The sequence below is a fragment of the Mus caroli genome, unplaced genomic scaffold, assembly GCF_978045245.1.
Source record: "Mus caroli unplaced genomic scaffold, Mus_caroli_1 scaffold_6, whole genome shotgun sequence".
Classification (NCBI taxonomy): domain Eukaryota; kingdom Metazoa; phylum Chordata; class Mammalia; order Rodentia; family Muridae; genus Mus; species Mus caroli.
In genome coordinates this window covers 151,364,844-151,387,793 of record NW_028227261.1, presented here as the reverse complement: position 1 = coordinate 151,387,793, position 22,950 = coordinate 151,364,844, and the positions used below count along the sequence as shown (strand labels likewise).

General features: G+C 38.9%; 1 protein-coding gene across 1 annotated transcript in view; it reads left to right on the top strand.

Moving 5' to 3' along the window:
- The window catches only part of Tgs1 (trimethylguanosine synthase 1), a 41,884-nt gene that overhangs the window by 6,416 nt on the left and 12,518 nt on the right, over positions 1-22,950 (top strand). Inside the window, exons 2-10 of the mRNA XM_021159873.3 lie at positions 2,111-2,175; positions 3,722-3,879; positions 4,136-4,949; positions 8,166-8,283; positions 10,253-10,339; positions 12,498-12,675; positions 14,310-14,610; positions 17,294-17,443; positions 20,912-21,055. Of these exons, the coding sequence (XP_021015532.1) occupies positions 2,111-2,175; positions 3,722-3,879; positions 4,136-4,949; positions 8,166-8,283; positions 10,253-10,339; positions 12,498-12,675; positions 14,310-14,610; positions 17,294-17,443; positions 20,912-21,055 (2,015 nt within the window). The remainder of the gene's footprint in view (positions 1-2,110; positions 2,176-3,721; positions 3,880-4,135; positions 4,950-8,165; positions 8,284-10,252; positions 10,340-12,497; positions 12,676-14,309; positions 14,611-17,293; positions 17,444-20,911; positions 21,056-22,950) is intronic.

The window sequence follows — 22,950 nt, the reverse complement described above, 5'->3', positions numbered from 1 at the left end:
TGTGTGCTTAGAATGAATCACTGGAAACGCTGAATTGGTAGTTACTTTTTGTAATAAAGTTGCTTATGCTATAAAATGCATGCTTTAATTATCTTCATATAAACCATTTTAAGTAATATAAATAGTTTACAGAAAATAACAAACAGCTAAGGAGTTGGCTTAGTTGGTAAAGTACTTGTATGTGAGAACTGTTCAGTGCACAGAACCCACCCAAAAAGGGCTGGTCACGGTAGCCCATTCTTGTTATCTTCGTACTCAGAAGGCAGAGCTCTGGGAAGCCATCCTGGAGCACTTGGAGAGACCTAGGCCACTAACTGGAGACTGGACTGTGCCTGAGGAATGACACCTTAGTTTATTGAGTGCTAGAATCCATTGCTATCATTACTACTGCTTTTCATACTATCTTTAATGTTCCAGTGGGAGACCTTTTGCGGTGATTCTTATAGCCCGTCTGAAGTTTCTCTCATTGCCCAGACTTATCTTTCCAGTTTCTAAACTCACTTCTCCAAGAGTATCTTTGTTCTTTTAGTAGATAATAGTACTTGTCTCAAGCTTTTCTGCTGCTGTGATGAAAGTATGCTGAATATCTTGCAACTTAAGAAGGAATGGGTGAGATCTAGCTGTCAGTTCCAGATTATAGTCCATCAAAGCAGGCAAGCCACAGCAGTAGGAGCTTGAGGGAGGGAGTCAGATTCAGAGTCCCCAAGCTCAGATATGTGCCAGGGAGTGATGGAGTCTCCTACATCCATTAATACAATTAAGATAATTCTTATAAACATTCTCACAGGCCTTTCTTCCACGGAGGAATCTAAATTGTGTTAGATTGACAATTAATGCTAACCAATCCAGAAATTTTAAACTGCAAGCTGTGTATTTGTTCCTGTGTCTTCTCAGTAGACACTCTACAGTATCCATATGTAGTACACATAGGAATGGGTATTTGCGTACATGTATACATTCAACATTTTTAACTACTTCCATATGTACAATGTACTTAATGCCATGAGTTTATAATACTGAACCATTATGTAAAGGCCTCCTTTCTTCCATATCCTACTTGTTCATTGTAACCATAGTGGTAGCTATACTGACCCTGCCTCCACTTGATACCTCAGTGTCTCATAAATTTTGGTGCTGGTAGACAAAACACTGATCCCTCTGTGTGGCTCCCACTTCTTCCTTTGCCCACGGTGCCTGTGTTCTGGTGAATGGTGGGACTAGCGATTATGTGGCCAGAGTACATTTGCACTTTATCTCCTTCCTATTCACTGGTTTGTGAGTGTCCATGTACTTTATGCTTCATGAAGTATCCCTTCAAAAACAGCATAGGTCAACACAGGAACTTTATTTTGTGAAGTTTGTTATAAGGTCACTACAAATTTAGTATTAGGCATTGTGGCTCATGCCTTAAATCTTAGTAGTTGAGATACTGAAGTGAGGGGCAGGGGTGTGTATGATATCTCAAGTTCAAGACCTTGATAGGTGAGACCTTGATAGATGAGACCCTATCAAAGAAAGTAGACACAAGGAGGTAGTTTTAGCTATAATTTGTAGTATGTGTTTATAAAATGTAAGCTTATTTTACTAATGAAATTTCTAATGATGTGTAATTAATATGTAAAAGAAAGGTTGAGTGAGAACATCATTATTCATCCTTTATACAGACCATGGCTATTTCATCTACCATGTAATAGATAGTTTTTCCTGTTTATAAATTCATTACAGTATGTAGCTTTATGTGTGGGTGAGCTTGCCGTTTCCACTATTGGAGTATATTCAAATATTACCAGAAACTTAGAGAATACCTAGTTGCTTGTGTGTAATAAAGAAAATCAGATTCCCCACCACCACCACCAATATCCAGGAGAAATTCCACTTAATTTTAATGATTAGCAATGATAAGCGCTATCATGTGTGAATAAATGCTGTTTTATATGTGTTGTCGGCTTTTACAGCTCCAGGGGAAACATTGTATAGGTGAAAGAAATGTATTAACAGGTTGCTTCTCTTTCTTAACTTCTATATTAGCTAATTGATTCAGCACTAACTCCTTCTTTCCAGGTTTATAGTTCAACTTTTTCCAACGCAGATTATTTATTTTGCTTCACAGAGATCGAAAATTGTACAACTTGGGATTAAAAGGCTACTATGTCAAAAGCAGTGGCAATAACACAGGTAAGATAGAGTAATATGCACACCCCTTTTGGGTAAAAATTAACTGTACTACCAGATTCATGTATATAATTTATAATGTGTTCTACTTGCTGGCATAAATGGTGAATGGTAAATAATTCTATAATCTCTCTACCTCTCTCATACACACACGCCACACGCACATGCATGCACGCACACAGCTGTTCTTCTAGAATTGCTATCGAAGTTCATCTTTTATATTCCTGATTTTCCTGTTGTATGCTGTCTTGGCTTAGACTCTCCAGCTTCTACCATTCCTTCCTGATTTGTAACCATTAGCCTGGAATTTGAAACTTTTTTTAAAATCTTTTTTTAAATTGATATTGGCATTTTACCTGCATGTATGAATCTTGGGAGAGCCCAGAACAAAACATCAGATGGATCCCCTAGAACTGTAATTACAGATGGTTGTGAGTCACCATGTGGGTTCTGGGAATTCAACCCTGATCCACTCTGGAAGAGCAGCCAGTCCCCTGAGCCATCTCTGCAGCCTAAGTTTGAAATTTTGAAAAGTAAAAAACATGAAGTCTCTCTGCCAGATTTTATAGTAAAGGTAGAATTAGGATGAATTCCAAGTAAACATGTACAGACTTTTGCCTGAAGTAATAAAAAACTACAATCCCATCTGAGTTACCATACCAAGTACAAACAGAATTTGGTCTGTGTTATGACTTTACTTTATACTCTCTCAGACAGCCCCAGCCCTTTAAAATTCCACATAAAAAGTTTCTCAAAATGAACAGAACTGCAGCAGAGAGTTAAAAGCTAAAGACAACCCTAATAAAGTCTATCATAGTTGCCTTCAAACTACTTTAACTTTCTAAAGAATAGAATAAGCCAAGGTTTCATACTCCGCAGTACAAATAAGGATTCTATAGGTTCTAGGCTCCTACTGAACCTGAGAAGCTGTGTAACCCATGAGAAGACGACAAAATTAGTTGATTCTTTTTCCTCATCCTATGTTCACCTGAGCTTTCATAATGCTATTGGATGGAGTAGTGAGTGGAATGCCCTTCACTATTTAGATGAGTGTCTTTTCCTCATTGAAGAGCCTCTTTGGTAAAATTTCATACACAAGGTTTCTTTATCCATGTCTATTTTTATTGACTTGGAGTGGGCTTTTTTTTAAAGATTTATTTATTTTGTGTATATGAATACACTGTAGCTGTCTTCAGATACACCAGAGAGGGCATCAAATTCCATTGCAGATTGTTGTGAGCCAACATGTGGTTGCTGGGATTTGAACTCAGGACATCTGGAAGAGCAGTCAGTGCTCTTAACCACTGAGCCATCTCTGCAGCCCTGGAGTGGGTTTTATTTGTTTGTTTTCTCAACTGAGGAGTGAGGGTGTGTGTGTTAGTTCACATTACAACCACTTCTTATGATTTAAAGTATATAGCAATAGCATTAGTACAAGTGTGGGCAAGTCATGTAAGAGTTCTGGATCTCAACTTCTTCTTTAAAATGAGGATAAGAAAACCTGCCTTTGCATTTTCTCTACAATGAAGCTAACAAATGTTGTCTATAGGAGACCCAGGTACAGAAGAGGAGGAAGATGGTCATTCCAATGGCACTGCAGAATCACATAGCCCAAATGAAAGTGACCTTGATTCTGAGGCCAAACTCATGAGAAGTATGGGACTACCAATTCAGTTTGGTAGAATGTCTTCACATGAGAATTTTGAGGTATGGGTCTACTCTTCCTATTTCTATTTCTTGTTTTTCATAAAACAGTGTAGTCAATAAAATTCATTCATAGAGCACTTTACTGGTGTATATCATAGCTAAACTGCAGTTGGGATGTGTCCCATGTTTAAGTTTTCTTCTGTTGAGTACTTCTAACAGTCACTTTTTTGTATTAAGAACCCATGCTGGGAGTTGGGGTGTGGTTTTTGGTTAATCTTCAAATAGACTCACGCTTGTTACCATTTATCTGATGTAGATGTCTATGAATGCAAGAAATAAAGCTAAAGTAAAGCAAAAAAGAAGAAAACACCAGAAGCGGTATTTAGATGAAATGGTTCGGGAATCCTGGAGAAATGACTATGAAGAAGATGACCTTGTAGTGTCAGATGACCCATCTTCAGTTGAACACTGTGAGAACAACAGAACATGTGAAATTCAAAGCAAAGCAGATTCTGAAGTAGAAAACCTTCCTGTTGAAAATACACTGGCACCAAAGCTAGAGGTCCCAGAGAATTGGGAAAAGTACTGGAATGAATATGGAGAAGGGCTGTTGTGGCAAAGCTGGCAGGAAAAGTATCCAGACCAGACACTGTCTTCTGAACCTTGGAACCTTCCTGATACAAAGGAAGAATGGGAGCAACATTACAGTCAGCTTTATTGGTATTATTTGGAACAATTTCAGTATTGGGAAGCTCAGGGCTGGACTTTTGCTGCCTCACAAAACTGTGATAAAGATGTTTGCACATCTCACACAGAGGTAGACCAGAATGCTGAGAGCAGCCTGAAAGCAGATGTAATGACTTTTTCATCTTCACCTAATATAGTTGAGGATGAAATCCCTGGCTCAAATGATAATGACCACAATGAAATTATTACTGCGATTAACAACATAACTCTGAGTGCAGAGAAAGTAGAACAGAGCCAGTTAGATTCTTCTCAACACTGTGACGAGCAGCTCAGTGAAATCACTGGGAAAGAGTGCCCTGCCTCTGGAGGAAGTGACTCTTACAATGGAACACCCAAGGAAAATGATATATCTGAGAACAGAAGCTCAGACCAACCAGCTAAAGGTAGGATTATCCACACTTAGTCTGACAGGTGTCCTTGGAGACCACATTAACCTTAATGAATGTTTTTATCCCATACCCATCTCATAAATACTCCTTCCTTCTGTACCTCTGTAGCCAGTAAAGGCAAGCCTGAAACTCTCTTGGGAAATTTAATTTACAGTAAACTTCCAACTTTTTCAGAGCAAATGAATTAGAATTGGAAGCAAACATTTGACAGGCAAATAAATGCTTTGCTTAGATTACTAATCATCTAATTTAGAAATTTGAGGTTGTATTAAGACACAACTACATAACCAGTCTGGAATTTATGATCCTTCTGCCTCAGCCTCTTCCATCCTAGGATTGTTGGAGTTGTGAACCAATCCTGATCCCAAGTTTGTGGAGTTCTGTGGCTTTCTCTTTTCTCTGAGCTACTATATTCTCATTCCTTTCTGTTTTGGTCCTCATCCTTTCTTATCTGACTTTATATTGAGTATCTGTTCTGTATATTCTTGATGCCTCTGTCTTGGTGTTTTACCTGTAGCTTTCCTTTTGCTGTCATAACCACCTTAAGGGAAGGGGTGTTTATGTTCTCTCACAGTTGAAGGTTTGGACCCCATGACAAGGAATTTAAGGCAGCAGGACGTTGAAGCAGCTGGTCTTACTTCAGCTGCAGTCAGGAAGAGAAGTGAACAACTCATGCCCATACTCAGCTCATACTTTTTATGAAGTCCTGGCCCAACCCTAGAAAACGGTGCCACCCACTTTTTAGGGTACTGTTCTCTTACAACAGATAACCTATTCAAGAAAAGACCCTGAGGTGTCCTTGGAGACCCGTCTCTTACACAATTCCAGATCCTGTCCAGTGGACACTGACCATCACAGCTTCTCTACTTATTACACAAAGTTTCTAACATACTGCTCAGTGTTCTGCCATATTTTACCCCTTTTATTCTTTCTCTGGTTATACTCTTTTTCCTTTTCCAAACAGTAAAGCTTCTCTGTAGCTGCCTTCTGTTGTCTGCCCCACATTTGTTGGTTCACTATAATTTGCTCCTTTGAATTGTCTCGCAGGATAGTGAGGAGTTGAGGTCTTAGCATATTTTCATTTTCCCGTTAAGATCAAAGTATGAAATCTGTATCACATTTCTACATTACTGTGATTTCTACACTTTGTCATTGATTCTCTCCAGTCTATCCCTGCTTGCCTCTGTAGAGGTGGTGGGACCTGAGAGAATAAAGCCAATACATGAGATACACTGAAGTCTCATGCATTAGCCAACTTTCTTCAGAGCCTCAGATAATTTATACTCTGAGGGATAAGAAGAGTTGTGCAAATAGAGTGTACAGTCACAAATACAAGCCACATTGGCAAAAAGACATTTTTCTATAGAAGCACAAACAAATAACAATAGCCAGTTATAATGAAACATCTAAAATAAGCTCATGCCTGTCCACTATACCAGAAAGGGGCACAGAAGCAGATTCCAAGAACAGTTCTGGTTTTTGAAGAAATTAAGGTCACAAAACTCTTTGGCTTGATTTCTTGGAGTTTTCTCACAAGCATTCAGAATTCTTACACGTCTCCCTTCTTGCAACATATTCTAACATAATGCTTCTGTTCACCTGTTGTTTGTAAACAAAATCTCTAAAGTTCGATTTTACCAATACTCAGGAGCCAAATGTTGGGGTGAAAGCTTGCTAGCTAAAGAAAGCACCCAGCTGACCTTCCTCCTCAGCTGATGTCCCAAAAGGAAGCTCTCTTGTTCCATGTCTTTTTAAAAACCCTTCACACTCAGTATCCCTCCCTTCTACTTCCTGTGTGTCTCTCTATCCACCCTCCTGGTTCCGGAACTCTTACTCTCTATGTTTTTTTCCAGTGTTCACCGCTTGTCAACTGTTGCTCTACCTCTTAACCTATTGTTGACTTCATTTAATCCTGTTTACAGTAAACAGAAAGCTCTTGAATTAAAGGTGTGTGATAGTGTGAGCCACCACAACTATAAACAGATCTTTCCAGTAAATAACACAAGCTCAGGGTTCACAGTATGATCAAATATCCTACAACATTTACCTTAAGAAACTGCCTTGCCAGAGTCAGTGAGGTGCCTCAGCAGGTGAAGGCACTTGACTGACAATCTGAGTTCGATCTCTAGAACCCACATAGAAAAAAAGACCTATTCCCACAGGTTATCCTTCGACCTCAGCATTCAGGTCATGGCCCCCTCCCTTTCCCACATCTGAAAAGAGTAATTGATTTAAAAGAAAAAGGGGCCGGGTGTGGTGGCGCACGCCTTTAATCCCAGCACTCGGGAGGCAGAGGCAGGCGGATTTCTGAGTTCGAGGCCAGCCTGGTCTACAAAGTGAGTTCCAGGACAGCCAGGGCTATACAGAGAAACCCTGTCTCAAAAAACCAAAAAAAAAAAGAAAAAAAAGAAAAAGGGCCGGGCATGGTGGCGCACGCCTTTAATCCCAGCACTCGGGAGGCAGAGGCAGGTGGATTTCTGAGTTCGAGGCCAGCCTGGTCTACAGAGTGAGTTCCAGGATCAGCCAGGGCTATACAGAGAAACCCTGTCTCGAAAAACCAAAAAAAAAAAAAAAAAAAAAAAGAAAAAAAAGAAAAAAAAAAAAAGAAAAAGGATGGATATACCTGCCAACAGCAGTAAGCAGAAAAGAAGTGCTGTACCCTATAGTATAGATCTGGACAAACTAGCTTCATTTTGCTTTTTAAACCACGATTGTGCTTCAGTTACGTAGGAGGTGAGGTTCTGAGAATTTTATTATCAGGTGATTTCACTGCTGTGCATTCATCAGAGAACTGAAATTAAAATAGTGAATTGTGATGAGATCTCATGAGACCAGGCTGGAGAGATGGCTCAGAGGTTAAGAGCACTGACTGTTCTTCAAGAGGTCCTGCCTGAGTTTAATTCCCAGCAAACCCATGGTGGCTCGCAGCCATTTGTAATGGGATCCAATTACAGATGGGTCTGAAGAGGGCAGCAGTGTACTCACATGCATAAAATAAATCTTAAAAAATAAATAAATAACTTTTAAAAGACCACTATTGAGTGTTCAAATGTGCCGTGCCATTTGACCAAAACAAAATAACATGTGGTTGCATGATTAGACCATGAAACCTTAAATCTTACCAGCATAGCCAAAATTAATTGCCTTTAAAAATAATAAAGGAGTTGCCAGGCCTCAGGGAAAAGTACATCGTAATCTCACTTTCTTTAGAGTTGCAGGAGTCTTCAGGAACAAATAAAGGTAAACATAGACCACACCATAATGGGGCTGATGGAAATGAGAGTGACGATGACCCACCTGAGCACAAGCCCAGCAAAGTAAAGAGAAGGTAAGTCACATGTTACCTCACCTGGCAGCACTATGCTATAAGGAAAGGGGGTCTGGTACTGAGACCTTTAGACCCAGAGTTCCAATTCTATCCCTCATAAATCCTAAATAAATAACTTAGTTCTTCATTTGTGAGATCACTCCGTCGATGGGAACTATCAGACAGTATAGGATAGTATCAATGAAGTACATAACGTTCAGCCCACCCCACACATGTAGTTGAATTTCTTTCTTGTATACATGTTAAGCTATTTTTTGAAATAGACTTCAACCAAATGTTCTTGTTGAATGCATAGGGATGGTGAGACAAAGATAAGGTCTTTACTTTGGTACTTACCTAAATTTACAGTAAAGATCAACTCTGCCCCGATAGTGCTTTTTCTGTAAACAGAAAAATATATATACAGTACAATATACAGTAAAGTCAAGTGTGTCCCAAGGACCAATACTGTAGATAATTAGGAAAGAATAGATCATTACAGAATTGGAACATTAGGTGGGCATATTTCTTTATAGTGTTCCACATAAGATTTTTTTCCTTCCATAGCAACTAGAAAAATGATAAACAAACAGAAGTCTGACTAGCCTAGTCTACAAACACATGCCACTGCTGTGTGGGTTGGCTGACATGGGTACCTTTGTTTATTAGCTGCCCCACTAGTTACTACACGTTCCCTAGAAGTAGAGGGATGTGTGCTGATATTCCTAGGATTTAGTATGTACTCAATAAAATTTTTATAGAGTTTGGCTTGCTTGGAAAGAGAAACTTTATGAGAGTTATTTCTTCCTATATTCTGTTTGATGCAATGGACCATATAATCAGTGGACAGAGATAACCTGTTTAAGGCACTTCTCACTTCTGACATGGGATACTTGACAAAAACAGCATAAGGAAAGAGGCTTATTTGGACTCATAGCTTCAACCTCCGTTCCCATCATGGCAGTTAGTGGAAGCAACTCAGAGTTTTGAGTATAAGTTTAAGAGGCAGCTGGATAACTGCATCAGGAAGCACTGAGGGCTAAGATCTAGTTCCCGTCTTGCTTTCTTCTAAGCTCCTTAGTCTGTCTAGGATTCCATTGGGGTAGTTTTCTCTTCTATTGAACCCCTAGGAAAGCCCTTACAGGCGTAGGCAGAGGAGTGTTTTCTAGCTATTCTAAGTCTGGTCAAGTTCAGTTACCTGCTGGGTCACCTGCTGCTTATATCACAGCCTTTTTTGAATTTTTTTTTCCTTCATCACCTGTTTGTTTATGTTCATGAGGTGCCCAAAGAGGCCAGAAATAGGCATCAAGATCCCTTGGCGCTGGAGTTTCAGGTGGTTGTGAGCCGTACAATGTGGGGGCTGGGAACCAAGTCTTCTGAAAGAGTTTTCAGTGCTCTTAACCTCTAAGCCATCTATCTCTTCAGCCCCGATACCTTACTTTTCTTAGCAGTTTTTCTATAAAAATGTTTTCGTCTGATTGGTTCTTCTCAAATGTTTTTTTAGGAAGAGTTCTAGAGAAATCACTCCAGAAATTAAGCTCAGGCTTCAGCCGAGATTACATAGAGAGAAATATTTACACCATCTTCAGGAATAAAGGTAGAATACTTAAAGGGTTTAAGATTGGGGCTACATAGGTAGCTCAGTAGTTAAGAGTACTTGTTGCTTTTCCAGAGGGGCTAAGTTAGGTACCAAACACCCATGTCAGCACACAACAGCATGTAACTCCAACTCCAGAGGATCTGCGGTCTTCATTCTGGCCTCCAATGTCATACCTTTATTCGCATACCCATGTACATAGATAGAAAAATCTTTAAAGAAAAGAATATGAATGCTTGTTAGTTTCAAACACTGCTGAGTATATTAAGTTATGCAAAAAATACTGATTAAAGTACTCTCCATACTTTGTGGTTTTGTGTGATACTGTTCATAATGAAAGTCACTACCACTTATTACTGTTCCCTTATTTTGTCTTGTTTTTTGTGTTTTTAGCCATGAATTGGATATTGATGAAAACCCAGATTCAGAAGTTGATGACAATGGTTTCCTTCTAGGATTCAAGCATGGCTCAGGACAAAAGTAATTATTCATAAGGGCTATCACCTTTCTTGAAATCCTAATAACTTCAGCCAGCTTTAATCTCTTTGGCATTGCAGTAGATAATACTGTGTTTGATACCATTGTAAATAACAACACACTAGCTTCTCTTGTTACTAAAAAGTCTATTACATAGATACAGCAGCTGTAGGTCACATGTATTTTGACCTAGTCTGGATCACACTTCACAAAGAGAAGGTTTAAGCTCAGATCTTAGAGCTTCAAATGATGGTTCCTACCTGGCATCACAGGGCGCTATCATTTGTTCTTCTGAAGACGAGGAAACAGACCATGGAACAAAGATGTGAAAATTCAAATGTTTCACAACTAGGTACATAGATTACTCCTTGCTTGTTTATAAGTCACTAATGTCGCATGCATAGGTCATAGCTTGCTTTTCTCAGCAATATGCCATATATTTCCTTTCTTGTTGGCACCCACAAACAGTGTTTACCTAATCGTCTCAGTGAAAGTTTGCATTAAGTCTCCATCCTCATTAACAATATCCAGGTTGTTTCCTAAGATCTAAGCATGATGTCTGTTAGGTATGCGTTCCATTTGTTCCTTCCTCCTCCTTGATGGGGTAGCCAACACATTTTATGGAGATATGGAAATAACAAAAATCATTCAACCATTTGCCTTTTAAATGGCCTTTGGATTTTTTTCTGTATTTTGCTGTTATACGTAGAGCTGCTGTGAACATTGTGTGTAGAAACCTAAGTATTCTCTGGGATTGAATGCCCAAAGGTTAAAAAGAAATATGAATGGTAGATATTTATGTAAGAGTAACTTACATCTCAGGACAGGAAGACTGAACTGAACAGCCTCAGTATGTGCTGTTTAGTTCAGTTAATCCCATTCTTTGAGGTTTTATGTTTCTAAGGGTTCAGACTTAATGTCTTAGTGACCGTATTTTAGGGAATTTAAATAAGCTGTGTATCATGAGTTTAGTAGGAAAAGAAAATGAGAAATGCCTCATGATTAATGTGTAAATTGACTCCAAACTAGTTCAAAAGTACATGCTTATAATTCAAATCCTATAATGGCTTCAAAGTCACCTGCCTAAGGGCTTGAAGTCAGGAGTAATTTGTATACTCACTTTAAGCTAAGAAGGATAGAATTTAATACTATATGTAAAAGCTGTTCACGTTATTGGAAGCATTGATTTTATGTAAACTGTTATTTGGCTCTTGGTAGTATACACTCATGGAGATATTTCATTGTTTAGAATTTAACTTAGGGTAACATGAGTCAAAGAGGACATTTGGGAGGAGCCTGGAAACTTTCTGGCAGATAGAAACTCAGGGGGTTAGATCAGATTTGCTCTATAGGCATTCAGCAACCATTCTTAGCATTAATTTGATGGGCCAATGTGTGTAAGGCTTTGTCATCACGCTGAGAAAAATTACCCCAACAAGGAAGTATGCTTTTGTTTAGTTTTTGCTAGCCCTCTTTATGGCAGTCTGCTACATAATTTCTACTTTCTAATCTACATTAGAAATATATTTTTGTTATGATGCCATACTTGGAATGCTAGCATTCAAGAATCTGAGGCAGGAGAATGAAGAATTTCAGGCAAACCTGGGCTATATGGTATAAACCTATCTCAAACAGGAAAAAATAACCTTGTTAGACTTATCATCGGTGTTTCACATTTGGTTTTGGGGTTTTTTTAGGGGCCAGGGAGGTGGTGGTGTTTGGGGTTTTTTTGGCTTTTGCAGAAGGGGGATTTGGGGTTTTGATTTTTTTTTTGTTTGTTTGGTTTGTTTGGGGTTTTTTGTTTGTTTTGGGTTGTTTTGTTTGTTTGTTTGTTTTGTTTTTTGAGATAGGGTTTCCTAGTATAGCTTTAGCTGTCCTAGAATTCTCTCTTTAGACCAGGCTGTCCACGGACTCAGATTTCCTTCACATTTGCTTTTAAATTGTCATAAAGACTAAACCATAACCTTTTCTGCAGGTAGTATGTGATTTTATCATTTTCAAAATTTATTAGGAGTAAGTGATAGCAATAACTAACAAATAGTAGTAAAAAGTTATTTGAGGATTTGGGGGGAGCGGTGTTAGTTTAGGGGTTTTTTGATATTTTTTTTCCCCATACGAGAAATTTTTTAACACGTGAATCATTTCTTTTGGTCTGATTTAGATATGGTGGAATTCCAAATTTCAGCCATCGACAGGTCAGGTATCTAGAGAAGAATGTGAAATACAAATCAAAGTACCTGGATCTGCGCAAGCAGATGCCTGTGAAGAGCAAGCACATCCTGTTCACCGAGGACTCGGGGAAACCCTTTGTCGTGCGTAAAAGTAGAGTACGGAGTAAGGTGCGTAAGTAAGGAGTAAAGCCTCCAGTTGAGACACAATTATGGTTTATAGCTTGGCTCTTTAAAGTTGTGTTCAAATGGAAAGTTCCACCCTGCAAGATTGAAGGATACAGCAAATGAATTACCACTAACTTTACAAAGTTATATATTATGAAAACTGGGTTTGAGGAATAGGGAAAGAAGTTGAGGTAATATGAAAAAAGGGGTGTTTGAAAACTAAAAAGTTTGAGCATCTAAGAAGATAAGTCAGTTAGATTGATTTGCCTGTGTAGTACATAGAAGGACAGGGGCAATTTTCTTACCTGTTTTACACAAAGCAGGATCCCAGTACAGATTCTGCTGTGGTTTTAACGGGAAGCCTGGATTCTGAGCTCATCCAAAGACTGATGATCATACTTTGAAGTAATAGGCTTGACCCAAGAGTGGAAAATACAAGCCTAGTTTATAGAGTAACACTGTAGCCTGATCCCTCTCAGCCTTTGCTATAAAGAAATAGAAAATAAGTGAATTAGAACATCATGTGATTGGGTGAGTTATCCTTCTACTGGGGATGGGGCATTTCTGATGATCAGAGCCTTCTTATCAGTTGGTGTTGCCACCAACTCCCTTAAAGGCAGGAAGCACAATCTCCAGCGTCTGACTCTGTTGTATCTTCACATGCTTCTGACTGCAGCATTCTATCTAGCAAAGCATGCTACAAATTAGTCGTTTATTTTTCCGTGTGTGTGTGTGTGTGTGTGTGTGTGTGTGTGTGTGTGTGTGTGTGTTTCAGACTGCTCAAGGCTAGTTATAGTTTAATGACTATTTTAGTGACCCTTTTTATATCTGAAGTAGACTGCCTGCTGTCAGTCTCTCAAGACTTTGAAATGTTTTCAGAGTAATAATTTCCATACGTTTCACCTACAAAGGAATAAGAAACATCTGTTTATAGTGGCTGCTATGACCTTAGTTCTCTTGGGTACAGATAGGTGGCACTTTCTCCTCAGTGTGAGGTTTTACATTTCTCTGCCTTTCTCTGAAAGTTATTCTCAAGATCATAAAGATCTGACAGAGAAGATTCATTGTACAGCAAATGCAAAGAAGTAACTCATCCAAACTTGGGCTGCTATTATATCTTAGCAACTAAGAACTTAGATCTACCAGCTCTGCTATTCTTACTTATTCTTTCTGAGATAGCTCTAACTTGGGTTGTGGTTTGTTTTTAGATTTATTTATGTTTATGTGTTTTTTGTGTATGTGTGAATGCCTGATACCTATGTAGTCTACAAGACATCAGATCTCCTGGGACAGAACAGTTGTGAGGTGCCATGTAAGTGCTGGGTACAGAACCCAGGTTCTATCTGCTGAGCTGTCTCTGCAGCTCTCATGTATCTTTCCTGCACCTTCTGATTTTATTTTAAAGACAATTGGCATTCTGTTGATGCCATGTAACTTCTTTTAAAAGAATTCTTAATAAGATAATAGGTTGCTCCCCTAAATTCCAGATAGCCCATAATTGTAGCTTGTTTGATACATTGTACTTCATGCTAATAATTTTGATAGCTTGTTAATCAAGACACAAATGGTAAAAAGGTGAGAAAATTCTATTTTCTTTATAGTTAATTTGTGTTTGTTATGGTATCTTAAAATTTCAGGTAGAAAAATTCCTAAAATGGGTTAATGAACGAGTAGATGAGGAGACATCCCAGGAGTCTCTTTCTCAAAACAAAATGCAAGACACTTGCACAAGCAGTGACTCAGAGGAACAAGACATGTCCTTGGAGAAAGCTGACAACCTGGTGGAGACCAGAGATCCAGAACCTGAAAAATGTCAGATCATCTCTTCAGCCACTGAACTTGAAGCAGAAAAGAGTGAAGTAGGCTCCTTAGTAGCAACTGTTCCAGAGAACTGTTCAACTGAAGAAATACCAAACTTTCCCCATGCAGAAACAGAAGGTAAGAATGCATGTGCTTGGGGGCTGGAGAGACGGCTCAGCGGTTAAGAGCCCTGACTGACTGCTCTTCCGAAGGTCCTGTGGTGGCTCACAACCATCCATAATGAGATCTGAGTCCCTCTTCTGGAGCGTCTGAAGACAGCTACTGTGTACTTACATATGATAAATAAATAAATAAATCTTTAAAGCAGGGGTGGTGGTGGTGCATGCCTTTAATTCCAGCACTTGGGAGGCAGAGGCAGGCACATATCAGAGTTCGAGGCCAGCCTGGTCTACAGAGTGAGTTCCAGGACAGGCAGGGCTACACAGAGAAACCCTGTCTCGGGAAAAAAACAAGAAAAACAAACAAACAAACAAAAGAAATGCATGTGCTTCACTTTGTATGTCCTTGGTTCACATTTCCGTAGCATGGATGCCTCTGGATAGTGGGAATGAGCTTATGGCACTGTGACTATTGCTCACTTTTCCTTAACCAGGCTGGATCAAATCAAGATAAACATTATATGTGTGGACTTTGATCTCTGCTGACTCTGTTCCTGGCTGACAGGGCCATGTCCCTCTTGAAATTGGTGAAGCACACATTTTCTTCTTGATAATGGTTTTATGTAATGGTTTGAAGGGTTTTGATAGAATATCAACAAAATACATTTGTAGTAGTTGGCACTAATAAATACAGAAACTAGTATTTTTAGTGGCCAAATTTCTTTTATTAATAAAGATGAAAGTATTTGGTAGAACATCACAGATAAACATTTTTACTTAGTTCATTTTGTGAACTGCTTCATGTTTGTCCTTCTGAAGCAACTATATCTATTATGGTCCTTCCCTTTTACGGTTAATAAGAGTAGCCTAGTCTCTTCGTTATGGTACTAGTTCATTAATGAAACATAACTAAAAGGTAGACTGGGGACAAAAGGTTTTATTTATTTGTCTTACATATCCTGAATCACGATCCTTTGAGGGAAGCTGAGGCAGGAACGTGGTAAAAGAGTGCAGAGACCATGAAGGAGTGTTGTTTACTGGATGGCACAGCTTGCTTTCTTACAGCATCCAGAACCATGGGGTGGGTCCTCCCACATCACTTACTAGGAAAATAACCTACATACAGGCTTGCCTACATCCTCATCTTATGCAGACAGTTTTTCAAGTGACACTCTGTCGGGTGACTCCAGCTTATGTCAATTTGACGTAAAACTATCCGGCATGCTTGGTTTAATTGATTCCTTTACTTTGTGTAGGCACACATGTACCTAAGCCTCCTGTCACCTATCTCCTGCCTTTTTACATAGTAGACTTCGAGTGTTTTTGTGATTGTTCATTACCAGTGTTCTGACAGCTGACATTCGTGTGCTACTTGGGTACTGAGATGGGTGAAAACAGTACTTTTCTTGCAACACTTACGGCTATTTGTGATAACCTGATGGGCAGATTAGGACATTACCCTATCCTTAAAAACATTTAAGTGTAATAGAGCTCTATTTGTCAACTGTAGTCTTGTTTGTATTCTGTGGCAACTCTCTTCATGCATTAGCATTGCCAAATGGCTGCTTTTAATCTGGAGACTGAAACCCTAAGAATCATTTAATAATGGATTTTTAAAAAATAATTATTGACTGGAACTTGACCATATTCCTGAGACACCTTGTGTTCACTAGAGTTTATATGGCCAGGGTTAGAACTTAATGGGCCTTGGAAAAAATGTTGTCTTGAAATGAAATGTGACCCTGCCTGCAAACCTGTTTCTCGGGGGTCTAAAAGCAGGAAGACCACAAGTTCAGCAGTATTTAAGAAAAATAATTGGGGCCATAACTCAGTAAGAAAAATGATTGAGGTTATATTATAGCTCAGAAATTGAGTGTTTGTCTAACACAAGCTTCTAAGTTCAATTCGCCAGGACTATAACAACAAAAAAAAAGAAGTAAGAAAAATGTTTACATTTCTGTAATTCACCAACCAAAACAGTGTTGTGGGTGTCAACAATTTTATACCTGTATTAGTGCTTTTGGTATATAGGTTGGGCATCCTGTATCTGACATGGTGGAGACCAGATGTGCTTTAGGATTCTGGTTTTGGAAGGTTTCAGATGTTTATTCCTTACCTCCCATCAGTGCTATAAATGAATTTAATAAAGTACTATGCATTCGTCATCTGTTCCTCTTGTAGGAATAAAATTAGAGCTTAGAGATCTGGAGAGATGGCTCAGCAGTTAAGAGCAGGCTGCTCATCCAGAGGACATGGCTTCGGTTATCAGCACCATCTGACAGCTTGTAACTGTCTGTAACTCCAGCTCCAAGGGTTCCAATACTGTCCCAAAAATATACATGTAGACAAATCACCAATGCATATCAATAAAAAATCATTAGAAAGAAAGAGAGAGAAGAGAGACAAGAGAAGAAAAAGAAAAAGGAAAGGAAAAGAAAAGAAAAGAAATTAGTAAATTTGCCAGGGACAGTGTGGCAGCAGAGATCAGAGACCACACAGGCAGTTTTCTCAAGCCAATACATGACAGGCAGGCTGTGATCTGAAGCAGTAGTACTCTGTCTTGCTCTGTGATCCTCTGCATGTGTCACTGCACATGTGGTCTGCTACATTCCAAACTGGTGATTATTTGATATAGCTGCTGTTTATGAATTCCTTAGTTCCATTCTCTTTTCATGGTCAGCATCTGTATTATTTTATTTTAGTTGAAATAAAGAAGAAAAAGAAGAAGAACAAGAAGAAGAAGATAAATGATCTACCACCTGAAATAGCTTCTGTTCCAGAGCTGGCCAAATACTGGGCCCAGAGGTACAGGCTCTTCTCGCGCTTTGATGATGGCATCAAATTGGACAAAGGTAAATAAAATACACATGTATTGTTTAGCTTTACTTAAAAGCCACTGGAGATTTACAGAAAAGTTATAAAACAAAAATTTTATGTCGTTTTTACCTGGATTCAACTATTTCCAACATTAATTTGATCCTGTGTGTGTTGTCTTTTTCTGATCCAGTTGCACATATCATGCCACTCCCAGTTATTTAGTATGCATTTTCTAACAACAAGGACTTTTGCTGTAATAATAATCAAGACCTGGGATCAGTCCCTCATATGGAAAGAAAATAAAACAAAGATAGTAAGTTATCTCTGTAAGCCATATGTTGTCATAAAGCAGTGTGTTGTGCATTTAGTTGCTGTGTTTTCCTAGCTTCCTGTAATCTGTAGTCGTTCCTCAGACTCTCATGCCCAAGACTTCACTTGAGCCAGGCAGGTACTCTACCGCTGAGGCACTCCTCCAGCATGATGTTCACCTTTCAAGGAATGATGGTTCATTGCCTGTGGAGTATCACTCAACTACATGGCTATGAACATCTTTGTTTGAATTTCAGATTTAACTACTATTTGTGGCAAGTTATGCAAGGTAACAGAAGTATGTAGGTCATTAAAAAGTGCATCTGATGAAGATATACCTAATGCAAAAATGTATAATTTAATTATCACTGAAAACTTGAATTTTTTAAACAAATTTTTATTAGATAATTTCTTCATTTACATTTCAAATGCTATCCCGAAAGCCCCCTATAATCTATGCCCACCCTGCTCCCCAACCCACCCACTCCCACTTCCTGGCCCTGGCATTCCCTTGTACTGGGGCATATAAAGTTTGCAAGACCAAGGGTCTCTCCTCCCAATGATAGGCCATCTTCTGCTACATATGCAGCTAGAGACACGAGCTCATGGGGGTACTGGTTAGTTCCTATTGTTGTTCCACCTATAGGAACCTATAGGTTACAGACCCCTTCAGCTCCTTGGGTACTTTCTCTAGCTCCTCCATTGGGGGCCCTGTGTTCCATACAATAGATGACTGTGAGTATCCACTTCTGTATTTGCCAGGCATTGGCATAGCCTCACAAGAGACAGCTATATCAGGGTCGTGTCAGCAAAATCTTGCTGGCATATGCAATAGTGTCTGTATTTGGAGACTGATTATGGGGTGGATCCCTGGGTGGGGCAGTCTCTAGATGGTCCTTCCTTCCATCTCAGCTCCAAACTGTGTCTCTGTAACTCCTTCCATGGGTATTTTGTTCCCTATTCTAAGGAGGAACAAAGTATCTACACTTTGGTCTTCCTTCTTCTTGAGTTTCATCTGTTTTGCAAATTGTTTCTTGGGTATTCTAAGTTTCTGGGCTAATATCCACTTATCAGTGAGTGCATATCATGTGAGTTCTTTTGTGATTGGGTTACCTCACTCAGGGTGGTATCCTCCAGATCCATAATTCCATGGGAGTTTCATAAATTCATTGTTTTTAATAGCTAAGTAGTACTCAATTGTGTAAATGTACCACATTTTCTGTATCCATTCCTCTGTTGAGGGGCATCTGGGTTCTTTCCAGCTTCTGGCTATTATAAATAAGGCTGCTATGAACATAGTGGAGCATGTGTCCTTCTTACCGGTTGGGACATCTTCTGGGTATATGCCCAGGAGAGGTATTGCTGGATCTTCCAGTAGTACTATGTCCAATTTTCTGAGGAACCGCCAGACTGATTTCCAGAGTGGTTGTACAAGCTTGCAATCCCACCAGCAATGGAGGAGTGTTCCTCTTTCTCCACATCCTCGCCAGCATCTGCTGTCACCTGAATTTTTGATCTTAGCCTGGTGTGAGGTGGAATCTCAGGGTTGTTTTGATTTGCATTTCCCTGATGATTAAGGATGTTGAACATTGAAAACTTGAATTCTTCATTGACTTCCTTCTCTCATTTGTTTGTTTAATGTACGACTACTCTGTTTTCATGCATGATAAAGAGAGAATCAGCTTTCATTACAGTGAGATAAAGGGAAGGGGATTGCTGGCAATTGAGCTCCAGACCTCTGGAAGAACAACCAGTGCTCTTAACACTAAACCATCTCTTCAAGGTCCATGTCTGCCCTACTCTCCATGATCTTAAAAGACTCAATTTAGTCTCAGAGGCTGACACTCATTTTCATATTGAGACTAAATATCTCTCTTTGTTAACTGTCACAACCAGGAGGTCTTGATCTGTTGAGAAGTTTAAGTGATTCTATACCTCATGTATAATTTGTATAATAGTGAGCACTATAGAAAGTACATGGGAATTTAATAGGAGAAAAACGACTGAAAAAAAAATATTCAGTGGAGTTTAGACTTCTTCAAGTAATGAAGAGCCATTTAAAGTTTTAGTAAGTAGTAAGAACAGGAACACTTGCCCATCATTTTTTTCAAAGAAATTTATTTCTGAGAAATGTAGGCTCTTTCAGGTAAAAAGGGAGGGAGGGTGGTGGTATTTCCCTCCAGTTAAGTATAAGTTCATTTCTGAACATGGCAATGGCTTTGCTAAAGTAGCCTCTCCTATTGCTCTTTGCTTTTTCTGACATTTAAAAACATGTAAATTGGGCATGTACACCATGGACAGACATACATGAAAGCAAAGCACTCAAAAATAATAATAATAATGTAACCGCAGAGTTTTCAACCTGTATCCTAATTCCCAGATGACAACTGGAAAGTTAATTATTAGTAAATGTTAGGCCTTAAGCTAGGTTTGTTCCTTGACTAGTTCACAACTCAATTAGCCCATTTATACTAATATTTCTGCCACATGGCTGGTTACCTCCTCAATTTCATATATTCCCCGAGTCCTCCTGGTGCAGGTAGCAAAACTATTTCCCGAGTTCCTCTCAGATGTCTCACTTTCTAATCCTGTCTCAGCTTATTGACCATCAGACTTTTATTGAAAGGTGATGCTTTTACACAGTGCGCAAGAGATTATCCCTACATAAAAAAATCCTTGAATGTATGTAAATGTTGCTAAAGTGTTAATAAAAACTGAGTCATTCATTACCTGTCCATTATAAATAAAATAATCGAGAAAGTCGCCATAGTACAGGAAGCAGCTAGCCAGTTAGAACTTGCCAGTTCCCATAGCTGATAAACCGTAGGTAATGCCGCAAACAGAAAAAGTATAGGTGTATTTGGTTACTAGAGAAAATCATTCTACAAATTAATCAGGAATTAGCAACTTTGTAGGACCTTTCTCTAAAGTGAGGCAATTTGTATTCTTATGAGTATATGTGCAGATTGCACCTGAGTATGAAGAAGAGAAGAGGGAGTGGATCTGATAGAGCTCAAGTTAGGACCCAATGTGGACATGGAACCATCAGGTCCCATACAAGAACGGTGCTAGCTTATAACTGAGCTCCTAAGCACTAAGCCATCTCTCTGGGGTTTTTTAACTTGCAATGTGTTTTCTTTTTCACGCTTGAATTCTTGGCATCTCACATTTTACGAACTGTTCTCCCTTTTCAGAGGGCTGGTTTTCAGTCACTCCTGAGAAGATTGCTGAGCACATTGCTGGCCGTGTCAGTCAGTCCTTCAGATGTGACATTGTAGTAGATGCTTTCTGTGGAGTTGGAGGAAATACCATTCAGTTTGCCTTAACCGGGAAAAGAGGTAATTTAGTCATTTATGGCAGAGCACGATTTCATTTCCAGTTTATGCAGAGAATATTCTTACTTTTGTTCATATCTTTGGTGAGATTTAATATGTAGTTGGTAGTTTTATACCAAATATTTAAAGCTGTAGCTTGCTATGTTTAACAATCTTGCATAATATGTTTAGCAAGTATTTCATATGTATTTATTTAGTCAACAGTCATAAATTATATCTTTTACTATCTTATTTCACAGATAAATGGAGACATAGAAAGATAAGGTAATTGCACAGGATTTTACAGACATGCCTACTGTAATCTGGTGGCAGGATTCTAGCAGTCTATAAAAACAATAATGGATAACGCTTCTTAGAATTGAAGAGTAATGGATAAGGAGGAGCAGCTTTATCTCAAACTCAGTAGTTTTATGACTTTTGACATAATTCAACTTTGAAGGACGCCTTAAGATACTTTTCACTGTAAAATCCCAAAGCTCCAAAAATTCTGACTGTTCGGACCAGTGACTTAGCTCAGGGAGCAAGGGCTCTTGCTACTACACACATAAATAAATAAGTAAATAAATGTTATTAAAAATTAGAGGAGGGCTGGGAAGATATCTCAGCCATTAAAGGCTAAGCTCACGACTAAAAATATAAATCACTGGCTTATTCTCATGGACTACAGTGATGCAAACAAGTACTTGGGTGACAAGGAGGAAGGCTGCAAACTGAAATGAGCTACAGAGACACCAGAACCCTCCCTCCATAAAATTTTTTATAAATACCTAGGAGTCAAGGTTTAGCCTAGAAATGCCCTAACCTGCAGTGTACTGGACTTGTGACTCCTGTGTCTTATATCCCAGAGCTTTAGAGCAGAGCTTAGAATATAGAAGACTCATACTCTAAAGATACTTAACCCTTTATCTTAATAGTAGACCTACCCGAGGGTGGTGGCGTTGATTTTAGTGGATTTTAGCAGAATCTCATAATTTATATGAACTTTTTAATGTTAATTGAAAAGCAAAATATAAATCTGGAAACAGAGTACAGAAGTCAGAAAAAGATGGACTGAATTTGCTTACTCATTTCAAGACCAGAGCAGGTAATCAGCAGTAGTAGACCTTGATTCTACTACTTTTGTGTTCCAGGCATGTATGACACTTGCTAAGTTTATATGGTCTCACAGTAACCTAGATAAAAGCAGTTTTCAGGCTTACCAGATCAATAATTATTTTCTTGTCTTCAACTAATTCAGTATTTCAGAATTCTCAAGTGATTTTTTTTTCAAATAAACCGTGTGTGTGTGTGTGTGTGTGTGTGTGTGTGTGAACTGAAAGTATTTTTCCTCAAAAGTTATCAAACTCATCCTTTTGGCATTTTATTGTAAGACAGTGGTAAAATATCTGTACCATGATAAAGCAAGTCTGGAAATTTTCTGTAAATAAGAAAGAGCGCCGGGCGTGGTGGCGCACGCCTTTAATCCCAGCACTTGGGAGGCAGAGGCAGGCGGATTTCTGAGTTCGAGGCCAGCCTGGTCTACAGAGTGAGTTCCAGGACAGCCAGGACTACACAGAGAAACCCTGTCTCGAAAAACCAAAAAAAAAAAAAAAAAAAAAGAAAGAGCATGCATATCCTAGATTAGTTTCTTAATTGGAAAGGTTTGTTGCCAGGGCTTATGTAGCTTGGCACACATTTGGTAAAGAAATGTATAATTGTGTCCTAAAGGAAGGCTAGTACCATGTTCTTATTGTTAACTCCCTCTGTAGCAGCAGTTCTCAGCCTGTAGGTTTTGAACTTAATGGAGTCAATCAGATATCCTGCATATATCTGATACTTACATTCTAATGCATAACAGCAAAGTTACAGTTATGAAATTGCAGCAAAATGTTATGGTTGGGGCTCACAACAGCATGCAG